Source organism: Apaloderma vittatum, unplaced genomic scaffold (assembly GCF_000703405.1).
Source record: "Apaloderma vittatum isolate BGI_N311 unplaced genomic scaffold, ASM70340v1 scaffold14896, whole genome shotgun sequence".
Classification (NCBI taxonomy): domain Eukaryota; kingdom Metazoa; phylum Chordata; class Aves; order Trogoniformes; family Trogonidae; genus Apaloderma; species Apaloderma vittatum.
This window is the reverse complement of record NW_009720141.1, coordinates 4,384-20,813: the sequence shown is the minus strand read 5'-3', so window position 1 is coordinate 20,813 and position 16,430 is coordinate 4,384. Positions and strand designations below refer to the sequence as shown.

The following is a 16,430-nucleotide window of genomic DNA, read 5'->3' as shown; positions in this document are numbered from 1 at the left end:
TAAGATGTAGTGCACTAATTAGTGAATGATGCATTTGGGAAAAACAAACACAGAGCCCCAGCACAGGCTGCAGATCCCCTCGCCCTCCTCTGATGCACTGCTGGCTGCACTCCTGAGAGGTTCCCTGCAGGACTTCCCACCAACTGATGGTTTCTCCTAATGCTTGGGTTCTTCCACACAATTCTGGCTTCACTGATGTCAGAGCAATTTCTGCTCTGCAGTTTATTGGATCCAAATTTGCCTCCTGAATAGTCAAATTTCTCAAAGAGAATGAAACCCACTTTGCAACAAACTTTTCCACTGAAAAAGTGTGTATATTCAATGTTTTCTCTGTTGGAGAAGGTTTGTTCACACTGATCCTGTCACAGGTTTGATCCATAGTTGGGGATGGGAGAAATTAACCTTTACCTAACTGCTGTTACTGCAGCGTGTCCCTTTGTGTAAAAGTGGCCGGCAAACAACTGCGCTACTACCACCCAAAGTTCACTGCCTGCTGGGAGCTAATCTCTTCATAAAGCTGCAGAAGGTGGCCAGATGGATACAGAGAGCACTTGCTATTTTGATTGATTACGCACAGATTTACATTCCTAGGCGTATAGATCTGACTGAATCCCTCTCATTCATGACTTGTCACTTGGTATGTCACATGAAGCACGTGACATCTCCGTAAACTTGTGCACCACCAAATACAATGGGGCCCAAAGCACTATGGACCAAAGAGCATGCCCACACAGACATACATATAAATATTCAAAACTATAAAACCAGATTCCCCTGGCCTAGCCCACGAAACCTCAGATGTCAATGAGGCTGCACCAGAACCCTTCTGGTGATGCACTCTCAAAGCCACTTCTCACTTTCTGAGCTCCAAACCCTATCTGCCTTCTTTACCTTGTAACAGTAATAAACTGTTCAACCAGCTGCATCACATCACAAAGCAGCTGTCAAGAAAGAAAAAACCAAAACAAAACAGCAAAAACACCTAAAAATTCCCCAAACCATCCAGCTAATGCCAGCAGCTTGCTGCAGAAATGTGGGGTAGCAAGTATCTGAGGTCTGGTTTACATGTACAATATAAGCTTTAAAAACGAGCACCTCTAATTTAGCATCTTCTAATTGTATTCACTTTAAAATTTACTCTAAAAGCTTAAATTTCCACAAGTTTCAAAATAACTTCCTTTTGCATCTTCTTTGCATATTCTGTCATTCACATCCAGATGCCAAAATATACGACCACCAACTACCACTCCTCAGGATTAATTTGGTAATTTTGGCACAGAAAAACATCACAGGGTCAGCTAAAACTCTGCAGCACTGCCAATGCAAACACTGAAAAAACAGAAATTTAAATAACTAGGTCTGTATTTACAACAAAAGTGTCTTAAAAAAACAAAAATAAAGAGTGCATGCAAACACCACACCAGAAAACCTACGTTTCAAGTTCTTGGTGTTGTCTGAAGGTTTCTGAACCTTTAGGTTCAGGGAGGGACATGGGATGACAAGGAATTGCAAGCTTCCCTCCACTACCAAAGACAGAAGCTTAGCAAGGTTTAAGTGAACAAGGTGTACTCGATTTTGTTGCCCTTGCATCCAACCATGTTTTAATCCGTCAGCCCATTTCAATCAAAACCGACAGATCGAAGCTTTGCAGACAATCCAATTCCCGCGCGCTTCGTCAAAATCAGAGACAAACTCCCTCCAGCCAGCAGAGCTCTGGAGCAGGCTCTGTGGTTCCCCACCCGCAGTTGCCTGCCAGCAGCTGTTTAAACTTCCTGAGTTTTGAGGAAAAACAACTTCAGAATTTACCTTGATATATAAACTTATCTCTCATCAGTGCTTGTAGGTTACTTTCCTCTAGTCTTAACATTAACACTACCAAAGTGCTTTCAACTCTTGCACCACGGAGGATTACAGAAACTACGTATTCTTAATACGTTTGCACAAGAAAATAACTATATTCAATAATGGAAGAAAACCAAACACCTAACAAAAAGGAGTTCTGAAATTAATCACCAAACCATCTTTAGGGACTGGCTCCCCAGCACTGATTCTTACTTGCCATTTACTCTGTAATCACGAGTGCAAGGTGAGCATAAGGCACTACCATACCACTGTTAGCATTTTATACTCACTCTGAATAGGTAAAAAAAAAAAGCCTTCATGTGCAAAAGACTGGAAACAATGAGGTTTCAAGTAATTATTTTTAAAGACCTGGTTTGCACACATGGTTTGATCCGGTTTAATTAGAAATGTATTTCCAACTCAATTTTGTTGAGTGCAGACATGCTCACTGGCCTGTATCGGTTTTGTTCATCCGTTTCTTTTCATTGATCCAGCCACAGTGGACTGTGGACATGCTCCAAAATGCTCATCTTTTGCATAACTTCACCTCCGTTCACGCAGTTTCACAGTGGCTTTAACAGAAGAAGAGGGAAATGAACACTGATTTCTTTGGAAATTCCCATTTATTTCTCTTACCAGCTTTTTTATCTTTTTCAAAGAATTTGGTTTAAGAAAGACAGCAATTAACACTGATTACAAAGCTGACGGGTATAGCTTAATATTCATATGTCTCACGATCCAATGAGAACAAGAGTCTTATCACTAACTGGGATAGCAAATGTTGGCCACGCTCAGGATGGGTGGGTGCAGGTAGTGGTTTTGCTCTCGCAGCAGTCATACGTGAGAACATGTTTCTGTGTGGCAAGGCAACAACCTTCTACCTGCTAAAGCTTCCTTTTGTTTTTGCCAAGACAAAAAAAAAAAAGTCAAGAATAATAACATAAGAAACTATTTTATGCCAAACCTCAAGAGAGCTGTTGTTCTGCTTCATCACCAGTTCCAGGCACACGCCCCACTACTGAACGACACCAGCATCCCCGCAACCCGCTCCAGAGCACACGGGCTACAAATGCTAAACCTCAGCAGCACAACTGTGAAAACAAACGACTGTGCTGATGGCAAACAGAGTACAGGGAGAGGGGAGAATAAAAAAAAGTAGAACGTGGAGCCCTCTGTGTCTACTGATGTATTTCAAACACTTCTTGCTAACAGAGGTTTCTTCAGCCAGTGCCGATGCACAACCACGCATGTCTTCCTCAGCAGCCAGGACACGAGCCAGATGTGGCTTATCAGGTCACAACCAGCTCCTGGAAACACACCTTGAGAACCACCACATCAGCAGCCTGCCCAGGGGTGGGGAAAAATGCAGCAGCAGCGGCTTCCCCGTTTCTCTTCCTGATCATGCTCCCAGTTTTCTAAGGTGGTGCCTGGAAATGAGAATCCACCACGCAGTCTCTGGGGACCTTTCACGTCACGCAATGACTATTGACAGTGAACAGCTTATGTAACAGCGCACTGCATCACGAAGTTCATGCTACTTGCTTGGCAATACAGGAAGTCGAAAAGGAAGGAAAACCTCACTGTTGGCATACACTCCCATAATCTGAGGGAACAACCCCTCTGGAAGTTCAGACAGTGTTTACACACAACAGTATTCAACCAGCCAGGCTCCTCATTAACAGCTGATATCATGTCACAGAATCACCTACAATCCCCATTCGACCCAGGTCCAGCTCCCCTGGAAGGGCTCCATTGCAAGGACAGTGAAGGTGCCTGGAGCTCCACAGTCCAGCCTGCCAGAGTCAAACTAGAAGGTCATCTCTCCAATATAAAGAATTACACTATTTTAATAACATTACAAGGGAGAGATCTGCTAGAACTCTGTAACAGATTCTTTGACATTCAAAACCCATCTGCATGACAGACAGGACTAGTGCCATCCAGGCTTCAAGCATCACCCAAGGCTGCTAAGGCCATTTTCTTTCATTCCTCGTCAGAGAACTGTGAATTTGGCAGAAGCAAGAAGTCAAATGACATGACACGACCTAGCCAGGAATTTGCTGTGAATGCACTAGGTGCTTTGCAAACATACACAGAAATCTGATCGCTCACACGTGTCTGTACATGCAGAGTCCTGTGCCAACATGAAAGCACTCTGGATGCAGCCACACAGTCTTCCACCAGGTGGGTATCTAGAAACCAACACGATGCAAAGAAAGGAGGAGAGGAACATAGGGAAGGTTAAATCCTCTAACCTTTATTCTCCAGCCTGTGGGATCAGAGACCTGAGTTTCCAGCCTTTGTTTTGTGACTTCCTCTATACAAAACAGCTGCGACTGAAATCTTCCAAGTGTCCAAAAGAAAGAGAAGTTAGTGCATCTCTCTATTCCTTCATCCTTTCTCCATTTTCAGGCATATTTTTGGAGGGCCGGCTACCATACATGTAGCTTCTCCAGACGCAAAGAGGTTCTTTTCTGCCAAGGAGCCTGTCCCAGTTGGGTATCCAGCAACCTGCTCTGCCTCATGCACGTGCGCGCCGACTCGACAGCACGTGAGCCGGGAGCTCCCCACATTCGGGAAACATCAGACCCACTTAGGCTGATCTGCACACGCACAAAAAGCCCAGTGTATCCCGAGGACACCACATTCATTGGCACGTACCACTCCTGCCATGTTCGGGCTGTCCCAGGCTTCTCAGCTGCTGGGTTCACCAGGCACGTCCTACGCCTCAAGTCTTAATATGCCTGCCTGAAAAATTTGGCAACTTTCCACCAGGAGCAGTGACAAAACGTATCCTAATGTCTCTGGAAACAAATCAGCTTTCATCAAAAAGGAATCCCACGGGAAGAACGGCCTGGTGCCATCCATCCTTTCCGCAGGTCAAAACGCGCACACGGAACCAGCTGATGGAAAACTGGGAGATTTCTCCACAGCAATTTGATTTTCAGAGCAGCAGGGATATGCTCGGCCACAATATGTACCTCTACCCTTTGATATTAATAAGGCAATCAGGTATCTGCTGATCTAATTTGGCTTCTGGGGGCAGAATTTTTGCAAGAAGGCTGTTAACGATAAATATTTCATGTTAGACTGGAAAAAGCAAATATTAAAGAAAAAACATTTCTTCCCGGTCCTTCCCTTTTTCCATATAACAAGACAACATCATGGACAATCTATGTAAATAATACATTTGAGAGTCCATTATCTAAGCTACATGCATATTTATTTCATGTTGGTATTGTTGCATATTTTAGTATAATTGCTCAGAGGTTTAAAGCCATGAGTAAGACAAGAGTAGACAAATCTACTACAGCAGAAATAATCAGTAAATTGGTTACTTTTTTGTTATTTTTACATACTAGGAAAAATCCATGCTAAAACACAGCATAAAGAACAAGGAAGAGAAATTTCCTCAAGCTCAGTAAAATAAATATTTTCAGAAGGTCACCACACATTTTTCTTACGTGCTTTTCCTCTAAATGTTTCCATTTTTAACAACAGGAATATAAGAAAAAAATTGCATCAAAAATGCTCATATCAGATGTAGCGACTGCATAACTGTAGAGCCAGGAAATGTAATTTAGGTAATTCCGGTATTCAGTAAATCTCAACAAAATGTCAGTATTTCGCCGACCAGTCGCATTTTTGGTTGTAAACATTCCTCACAGAATGGAAAGTCAGAAGAATTCAGAATGATATTCACATTTATTTTGGTAATGCCAAATTATTTCAGCATGATAGTACTTTTTTTTTTAAGTATGCAGTACTAAAGACCATCTATGAAATATTAAACATCCTGCTAAATTAAAATGTGTGTTCAAGCAAAGCGAATGAAATGCAATGTTTTGACGTTTCTGAAGCAAAGTTTGAAAATGAAAGCCAACTCGTTTTTTTAAAAAATTTCCCCACTGACGTTTCTCTTGAACTCAACATGTTTTGATTCGACTGAAACTGTTTTCAAACAGCACGTTGTTCAGTAAGTGCCTGCTAACCAATTCTCACAAACCACCTCACTAAATACACTAATTCCTCTTAACTAGAATCCCAAGATGCTTCACAAAACCAAGTACTGTCTCCATTTGAATTGCTACAGGCAGGAGAACTCCGTTTCCAGTGAATTCTTGTGTTTGAGCAATGCCGAGAGATAGAGGCAAGAAGAAAAATGAGCTGACCCGCAGCTGCCCATGTCAACCTTCATGAACAAGTGTATTTCTCACATGATGGGGGCACCTAAAAGCACTGTCACAGACCACATCCTAGCTATTTCACGTTAGCTAATAACATTACTCGTGCAGGGTGCAGAAAAGGCCATGGTTTGCTACAAGGTATGTCATCTGGGCTGTTCACCTTCTAAGATCTCAGAAGTTCCTAAAGTTTCGTGTTTTCATGGGGAGAAAGAAAGGGATGAGGAACAAACAACCTTTGAAAAGACGCTTCGAAGGCAAATCTTAGAAAAGCCTTTCAGTACGTTAAAAGGGCAGGCTTATAACACACAAGGGCTTTAAAATAAAAAAAAAAAGTATACTACAAACAGCTGAAAAATATTTTCTTCTTTACTTTTATTCCCAAGATCCATATCCACAGATCTGTACTGGCCAAAAAAATTACGACTGGCCAGCAGCCTGAGAACAGCTGAGTACCAGACAGGAGAAGCACAATTTTATCATATTTATGGACTTTATAGCTGAAATTGGACATTACAATTTAAAATTACTCTACTGGAAATTTCATCACGATGGGACAAAGGGCTGACCTTCATCTGCCTCTACTGACTAAGCAAGCTGCTTGACCCCAGCCAACAACAAAAACTGGCTTTTCAACTCCATTTCCCCACAAATGCCTCGAAAGGGCAGGATTGAGAATAGTCCCAGGTGAACCCACGTGGCACTGGGAGACACCTCCAGAGGAGCTCTGCATCTCCGGAGAAGCTCTGCCCAGCAGCGAGCTCAAGGACCGGTTCTGCTGCCACCTATGTTGGTCGGTCCTAACCATCCCTCTGCCCCACACCTCACATATCTGGGGACCTGCACAGTGATGGCTCCTGTTACTTGGGGGGCAATTCAGAGCGTGGAAGAGGAGCTGTGGCAATCGTCCACAGCAGCCGACGATGCCAAGGCAAAGCTCTGGGAACGTCCCTCCTGTTGCAGCGCTTCCTATCCCCACTGCTGAAGTCTCGCTGCCTGACTTGGCGCACTCCCCTGCAACCTCTATGCAGACGTAAATCAGCATCTGGTTTGCAGGACAGCAAACTACCAGGCTCACGACTTCATCTGAATAACAAACAAACTCAATTCTTTAATGCTGTTTACTTCTGTTTGCTCCAGAAAAGCGACCCAGCAACGGGCTGGCTGCTGCCACGATTTAGCTCCAGTCCTCACTCAAGCACTGCCCTAAGCTCAAGTGAGCACTTAGAGGAAACCTTTCTTTCACAAGCATGGCAGTGCTTCTGGCTGCTCCCGGATGGCCTTCACAGGTCAAAAGTTCCATCTTTACAGCTACAACTCAGCAGCTGCTAACACAGCTGCTTCTCAGGGCTTTATTACACGACATGCCTGCTCTCATCCACGTCAGACTGACCTGGAGGGGTTAATGCAAGCTCACCTCTGCAGTGGAGATACTTAACTGAGGGCAGAATGAACACTAGATGCATTCTGCAGGTCAAGTAAACCAACATCCATTCTACTCTGAGGAGAAAAAAACCACCAGAGACACTGATCAGGTACTGGGAAAGACAGAAAAAGGCGAGGGTGGGGAAGGATGCTGCTACAGGATTACTGGAGACCCCACTCGACACGCAGGTAAAAAGCCTCCTTCTCAACAAGATTGTAATTTAGATTTCTAAAACATATCCCAGAAACTCTCTCTTGCTGCCCAAGATTTCATCCTGCAGGACTGAACTATTTGGCTCAACATAACAGACTTGCTAAATATTTGAAGACAAAACTATAAGTACTATTACAGATCATTCTTGTACAGAAATAAGGGTTCTACAAGCATAAACAAATTCAAATACATTGTTATGAAAGAACACATGAAGATTGGGCATTAAAGTTGAGAGAATATTTACTGCTGGTGAAGACAATGTTGATGTCTCCCCTATGCAGAAAAGGACAGAAGAGCAGCACACACTCCACAGAGTTCTTCAGACTAATTCACCACATCGTCAAGTTTAAAACGACAAATGCTGGATAAGTCCACAAAAAACACCTAACATTAATAATACATCTATAAGAAAAGAAAAAAAAGAGAAAGAGACAAGCAGGCTACCAATATTTTTAGGAAACCAACTGATACATTCCCTTTATCATGCTCTACTAGCTATAGCCCAGAGGTACCAAAGAGGGACTTTCAAACAACACGTGTGCATTCTTCAGCTCATTAAAGCAGACCTGTAAAGTACCATTTACATGCAGCTATAAGAAAGAAATCAGAGACATGGAGATAGGATGATGTGTGCTTGCAAAGCACTCAAGTTCTGCATTTCATTCAGAAAAACACACGGTTACTAAAGCTAACGTGCAATGGGAATCATCTGAAACATCTATAACTAACACACTCAATTTTTCTGCTACTTAAAATTAAATAATATCCTATCATTCATTCACTAACTCAAACAGCCCATTACATGTCTGAGAGGTTTTCTGGACTGCTAATAGACTATTTCTTACAAAGTTCTCCCCCAACTCCACTGATTTATTCTGAAGAAGAGCTAACATATACAATGAACTACTCCTGAGTAGGTCAGGTACTGTAAAACTCAGCAATGCAAAGCGCTGGTCCCTCTGATGGGTATCTTCACATAGGCACGATTCCGGATGCTGCTGAGCAGTCAAGAGTATTGAGATCAATGTCACTAGTGAGGTGCTTGAAGTGTAGCAAAGTGCTTGAGTGGTGAATTAAAAGTCTGAACTATTTCCTACTGTGCTTTTATTATTACCAGTGCATTTTTAGCAGGTTCTCCTACCTTCAAAATGGCACGTCCCAGTGCCAACATCTCATGTGTTATGCAACACAAGATCAAAATGCCACCAGTTTGGGATGAAACTGTACTGCACTCTCTCATATGGACATTTAGGTCCAAAGCACAAAGGAGCTGGACGTGGCAAGCCTGCCAACCAATTATTTGCATGGATTTTACTACTCTCTAATGGCTGAAATGGCACATTTAATTATTGTACATCGCTCTGCTCAGTCAAAGAGCCTTTATTGTATGGAAGCACTCCACAGCTGAGAGGGTTTTTCATATCCTTACTCTTGTATTTTTGATAAACTAGTCCTACACTTAAGAATCTTAATTGAATTCCTCTGAAATATTCACTAACTAGAATGAGGACTTTACAATTTGCTAATTAATTTCGCATGTATGAACCATTATTTTAAATTCCAGCGCTGAATACAGTTTGGCATTGCCATGCAAATTAAGTAGGGAGGCCAAGATTAAAAATAACACTAAAAAACTCACAGACACTACGGAAAAAAGCACTCCTGGCTCTGACAACTAAATGCACAGGATATACTACCTATTTTTTATATATATAAAATATATGTATTTCAAATAAAAGCCATCCCTCCACTTTTCTTTTGTATTCTCCAAGTCAGTCATTAACAATCCAGTAGGCTGGACTGATAGTAGGTATGTTCTGTCCACCGAGATTCACCTGTACTGGACTCAAACCAGGACTGGAAAAGACCTCTGGGAACACATGGTCCCACCTGCTGTTGAAAGCAGGGCCTTCAGTTAGTTTACCCAAAACAATGCCAAAGAGTCTTCCATCTTTCCAGCAAGGGTGACTCCACCATCAGCTTGGGAAACCTATTCCAATGTTGACTTCTTCTCCCTGTAAATAATGTTTTTTCTTACACTGAGATGGAATTTTCCCTCAGCCTGGTTCCTCTTGTCCTGTGCATCCCTGTACTTACATCTTCTTCATAAATCATTGCCCTCAGCCTTCTCTTCCTTCAGTTGAAAAGAACTGCAACTCCTTCAGCCATTCCTTCTTCATGCGGGTAAGTTCTTCAACCCTCTAAGTGTTTTGGTGGCCTTCTGTTGGACCCTCTCCAGTTTCCCAGTGTCTCTCTTGAACTGGGGGAGCAAAGATGAGACACAATATTCCAAGCGTGGCCTAACACAAGCAGGGGAAAACATCACAGCCCCCGATTTGCTTGCTACACTCCTGCTGACACAGCCCAAGGCACCGTTTCCCCTCTTTGCTGCAAGGGTGCGCTGCCAACTCCTCAGCCGTTGTGATGGAGGAGGAGAGGGACCAACTTGGTGCCATGGAAGCTTTAAGAAAAGCATGCAGACATGTTGGAGAGTGTATTTAGAAGTTACAGTCAACTGAGATAAGAGGAAGAAACACATCGAGTAGTATGAGGACTTCACAGGGGCTACTAAAAAAAACAGAGGCATGAAGAAGTAAAATACTCAACCACCAAATCACGCCTCTGCTGTATCATTGATACTACAGCCATAAGCATTAAGCTTTCAAAGCCACTCCCTTCATAAGCACCACAACATTTCTAACCTTATTACAATGACAGCAGCATGTACTGAGCTCAGACTTAGTCCTCAGAGATCCCTGTTGCCAGGATTAGTAGACGATCCCCATTATTTGTTTGCACTACTAAACTAAAGATGTACACAATGAGTTCTTGACTCCATCCTCCAGTACGCTGCAGCAATACTTTATACACTGCTGCCTGCAATAATTAATTAGTTGTTCAAGTGGACGAGATAATTAGCTATGCTATTACAAACCCAAATAACAAAATGAGTAGACAAACAAGAACTTCTACCAACTGCTACTGCAACAGAAAGTAGCATTTTGTCATTTCTATGAAGAACAACCGATTTCCCTATTTGACTCCTCAAAATCTCAGTGCCTTGAAGGCTATTAAAACTGTAACTGACCACAAACGATAACAAAGCACCCCAAGATGACATGATATTTCTAACAACTTTGTTTGTGGCAGTTCGGAGACTCTGAAATTGCATTTCAGCCCTGAGACACATTCTTCAGAAGGTGGCTGCTTCTGACCCACCCCCAGAAGCAACAGTTTATGAAGCTTCTAGCTTACACATGTTCATCTTCTGGATTGCACTGAACATAACAGTAATGCTTCTCACATTTAACCTTCCAGTAACTGCCTGAGGTGCTATCATCAATTATGGTTTGCAATACAGTCCAGACTTTAACACTTCATAACTTAGTATGGTGATTCTTAGCATTGTGGTTCTTTCCATGCAGTCTCAGAAAAAAAAACATGTTGCTTCCCCCCACCTCTCCCAACTTGGTCTCAACTATTTCAGCCAGTTATTCAATGAAATGAATTACAGAGAGCTTAGCAGGCTTTCAAACTGTTTAAGATAAACTGAGAAGTCGTATTTATTCCTCATGACACTCCTGCCACCGTACATTAACAGTAGAGTAACTCATAACTCATGACAACTGAAAGATAATTCAATACTAAGAAGCAGCTGTATTTAAAATAATTAAAAAAAATAAAACACTTTCTTACTCAGACCTGCTTCCTTTTTGTATCCAGAGTCTTATGTGACTACACAGAAATAAGAATATTAGCTATGCAGAGCCATTATAGAAAAGGCAGGGTTGCTTCCACCCTCTGCTAAGCCTCAGTAGCAGCACTGCTTTGTCTTCATCAGCTGCATTATGGGGAAACCACTTCTTTCCTTTTAATTCTCACAACCTCTCTCAAGTTCCCTGTGCCCTCAGACTCCACTAAAGAGACAACCATTTTGCACACACACAGCAGCTGCAAATCTGTCAACAGTTTATCATCAGCCTGCAAGTTCACGCTCCAAAAAAAAAAAAACCGTCAGCCCCTGGCACTCGCCAAAGGCACTGAACTCTCATTCCCTAGGCCACTCAAAAATGCCGAACCCAGGAGAGGGCTAATCCACATCATTAAGAGAAAGGAAGTCAAAAGCCCCAGTCAGGTGCCTCTCGACATCCGAAAACAAGCAGATTGCACAGATGCTGCTGATGACCTCGTTTGGCCCATGAGAACGTTTTTAGAAGCATGCAGACTCTCAGAGCACAGCTGAACACATAGGATTAGGAGCAATTCCTCTTTATCTTAATGATTAAAAAAAACAGCTATAAACTCAGAGTCCCACAGTCTCTTCCAGAGCTCAAGAGCAATTGTCTGACCTCAAAATTCAAAACTGGCTCCCACTTTGGTTACCCTGTAAGTCCCTTTTCCCATTCACCCGTTAGAAAAATGAGCCCACACTGAAAGTTGAAAGTCAGAAAATACATTAGGAGGCTCCTACTGAAGACTCACCCCTCAAAGAACATGAAACTAACAGCTGGAGCCTTTGCAAGAAAAAGAATAAAGTATTTCACCTCCCCTCCCAAACCTACAGTTTAGTTATTACTAAATGCACAAGGGCAGAGCAAGAAACAACTGCTCTACGTTAAGGGTGATACACAATCACCATCCAGCTCTTCACAGCAACAGAGGAAGGCATCCACATAACTAAACTTCTGGAGGTAATGGGAGTAGGCAAAGATTTATTCCAATCACAACACTGTCAGGTCTCCACAGCCAGACCTACACTGAAAGACAGAGCCTCACGCACACTCGGAGCAGCCCACGCGGCCACAAACCTGAGCTTCACAATGTTTCCAAAGGTACCACCTTTAACAGGACACCTTGTCACAATAATGTAGCAACTACTAGAAAATCAAGAAAAATGGCGTTTATAAATCACCTAGATAGTTTTCTGCAGGTATCCTGCCACCCCAAACAGCCAACTCAGGCTTCCCCAGGCAGCCTGTGGGAGCGGGGACCGAGGCACCGTGGCTGCAGCCCAGCGAGGAAGCAAAACCCAAGAACTTGCAGGTGACGCCTCCAGCAATCTCACTTCCGTCCAGATGACACCCACAGTTACGCGATGCCATTGCTCTGCCCTGTCTGAAGGTCTTTACTGATTAGCAGCTCTAAAAAGAACCCCAAAATGCTGGCCCTCATACTTCAGAGGGCAACCCCGTGCTCTCCGCAGTGTCTTTGTGGTCCCCAGCCTCGAGGGTTCCCCCACAATGGACAGCCCCAGCAGAGCGTGGGAAGTTCAGAAACTTCTCCTTTCTATAGGCGTTCAACGGAGATGGTGCAGAGACTGGACACAATCTGACCTTCAGCACTTCAAAGTTCAGGAAACACAGACATGAAAGAGTAACTACTCCTAACTTCTTCAACCACCAGCGGATGCCCTACTCCCAGCTGCCGTCAGAGAAGGCTCTCTGCTCTCACCTTCCACAGCACTATTCAGAACCACCTCTCACATAGTATCGCTCTTCAGATTTCAGCCCCCTGAAGCCAGCAATTAACTGAAAAACTCATCTGTCACTTCAAGAGAAAACGAAGCCTAAGTCTCATGACTTCTGGGTATCATCTGACTTTTTAATATCCAATTCATACTTTCCAAAAGGCTGAAGTTGCCAGTACTGGCATATTTACGTCCTACTACTTCATAGGTTGTCAAAAAAATCTGCTAGCTTTTAGTCAGTTATTATATGCAAATTCCAACTTTATAACATTTTTAGACAGCTCTAGCATTATCAAGGGTACAATTTATACCTCTTCCATTTCATTAAAAAAGACACCGAACTGGAACTGACCTGAAATAATTCACTATGAACAATACCCTCCTTCAATAAATCTGTTAAACATTGTTTTCCAAACCTAGTGATGAATCCTCTAAATTTTATTTTCATTTTTATGGAGCCGCATGTATTAAAACATATAGCCTTATGAATCATCTTCACAGCTAACCAAGCGATTTAGTAATCATGGACACAGTTTATATAGCCTGAAATAAGCTTTGATTACGCGCAAACTACTATGTGTAGTTTCTGAATGCATGGAAGATTCTGACACCTCTGGAGAATAAAAACGTGCTTTAATCACATGAGCACATTATGTAGATAACTGAGATTACTTTATGACTTAAATATTTATGATCACAAGGCTATACTAGACAAAATACAAAATGATCCCAGCATTCCCTAACTCAACCCATCAGTCCTAGCAGTGTATAGATCGAAGGACATACTACACAGCAGTGAAAAAGAAAAGTGAATACCATAGCCTAACTTTTTACAGTTGCTTCAGAAGCTGCAGTTCCATTGCAGCTGCCCTCCTTCAGAGAAAACAGACATTTGCTCCACTCACAAAGCCAGCACCTGGGAGATCTCACCTGAGTACACTCAGCTAGTGCTCAGGATCTTCCGCACAGGTATTTTCAAACGCTCTGGAGCTTTGGACTGTGAAAATGGTTCACAACGGAGACCAAGCCTGCAGTTTGGAGCACCCACTTTTTATCTGTCCACCTCAGCCACCATCATCCGTCTTCCTCAGCTGCCTGGCTCACTGTCATCCTCCTGCAATGGGCAGTTCCATCCCCAGAGCAAACCTCAGCAGAACACCCCACATTCAGCGACCGTGTGTGTTTATATGAACAAAGCCATTGTCACGGGTGTGCTTGCACAGAGCCTGGGTTACACGCAGTCCAAAGTCTCTCTGCCGTGTGATGCACAAAGCTTCTCCTCAGTCCCTCAGCCCTGACAGACCGTGCCTCTCAATGCCTCGCTTATACGTTGCGGCTGGTCCAAGCACAAGTGAATCAAAATTCAAATCACCCATTATCCAGAGCTGGGAGACCCTGATACCCTATGTGCACAGTAGAGAGATGCTTTTGGATACAATTCTTTATTGTCACTGTCGACGTTTCTTATACATTTTTGCAACTAACATCATAGTGGATCACACAACAGCTCAAATCCTTTACTTTTGCAGCAGAGAAGCAAACTGTGTCGCTCCTTGCTGTTTCTGCTGTGATTAAGCAGCTGATTCACTCTCAATATTCTTAAAAAATGACTAAATTGGATTTTTTTTTTCTCTCCCAATACAAAATAAATCCAAGCACCAGAAGGAAGATAACTATTTAAATGGCCATTTGGGAGCTTTAGGGTCTTTTGACAAGTCGAAAATTCTGTGATTACACTGACAACAGCAGCCCTGAATGTCTCCTGGCTTCTAATCTATGTGAAGCCCTGAAACTCTACGTTTAATTTAGTAGTACTGACCTCAGTATCTGAATGACAATCTCAGAAACAACACAGACTTGATCACAGCAACAAAGGGTTACAGGAGAAAGATCCCGATTCTGACATAAATCTAAAAAAAATGCAGTATGGGAAAGTAGAAACTCCCCAGAACTGCTTCCACAGAGGATTTTCCAGAATCTTTCAAAGAGTGTCTATAGCTTCAAAGGGAAACCCAAATGCCATCACAGCAGATCTGCCACCAGAGGATGGACACCGACACGTAACACGCAATCAGTGAACTGGAATCAGAGAAAGATGAACAGTTCTGCATTTCTGCATTCCTCCCGCAATAAGGGACGGACGCAGAAAGAGCCTGTACCAGTACACAGACTGGTCTTGCAGAAGGAGCTGATTGGCAGTGGGACTGGGAGGAGAACCAAGACCAGACAGCTTCCTTCAGTACCGTGGCTCATTTTTTTTCAGCAGCACGGCCTTTTCCTTCCTCTGCCTTCTTTCTCCAAATGGGAACAACATAGACTCAGTTCCCTATTTTTAACATGTCCATGGTCTCTTCTTCGATCATTTTCAGGGGAGGCTTCACAGCAGAAGAACCCTTTTCTAGACTCATTCTTATAACTGAAGGTGTGCGTTGCATAGCGTACGCTGCATGTTGCAGCAGACAACATTTAATTGCTGTAGTTTCTGGACTGGCAGCTCTGATAACAGAAATCAAAACCTTCACAGCCTGCCTGCAGAGCCGGGCTAACTGAGGCCTCTGTCTTGAAGGGTACTGATGGTTTAGTCTAGGCTGAGCTCTCCACTCAATCCAGGCCAAATTTAGCCATCACTGATGTTAATTTGTGCCGTCTACTTACTAAATAATATTGAAAAAGAGAAAATAACCACAGGACACAAAAAAACCAAGGTAGAGGGAAGTCAATACAAAAACCAACATCTGACCTGTAGCAGCAGAGAGGCACGGAAATGCGACAGAAGGCAGGCACACAGAGTTTCACAAATGCCATCATTTTGCATTAAACAGTAAAGACAGCAGGATAGAACAGACTATTACTGCAACAATATTATCCGTTTTCTTAAATGGTGCTCATTTCTGCTTAGGAAAAACTGTTTTATCAAGAACAGCGTCAGAAATTGAAGAGGCATCCAAACCTTATAGACTTGTCCATACGTCCCATTTCCAACAACCTGCACCAGTTCAAATATTCCAGCAGGGTCCTGCAAAAAGAAGAAGAAATTACATTATTTGTGGCAAAGCAACCACTTCACAACGGAGCGTAACTGTACACAATCAAAATGAGAAGTCCGTGGCACATCTCCTAATGCGCACTGAAGGGGAAATAGCCAAGTAACAGCGTAAGAAATACATTCATTGGCATTAAAGTTTTCAGTCAAGTTGCTCAAAATTCTACACACAAAACAACTTCATGAAGATTTGTAGCATGGCAATACGGCAGATACAACAAACAAACGGCGATGCGCAAAGAATGCAAGAATTCT

General features: G+C 42.9%; 1 protein-coding gene across 1 annotated transcript in view; it reads right to left on the bottom strand.

Annotated features, from left to right (window-relative positions):
• The window catches only part of LOC104275074 (mitogen-activated protein kinase kinase kinase kinase 4-like), a gene marked incomplete at both ends in the record, with an annotated part of 55,417 nt that extends 39,269 nt beyond the window's left edge, over nucleotides 1-16,148 (bottom strand). Inside the window, one exon of the mRNA XM_009870919.1 lies at nucleotides 16,083-16,148. Coding sequence (XP_009869221.1) covers nucleotides 16,083-16,148 — 66 coding nt within the window. The remainder of the gene's footprint in view (nucleotides 1-16,082) is intronic.
• Nucleotides 16,149-16,430: the final 282 nt, after the last annotated feature.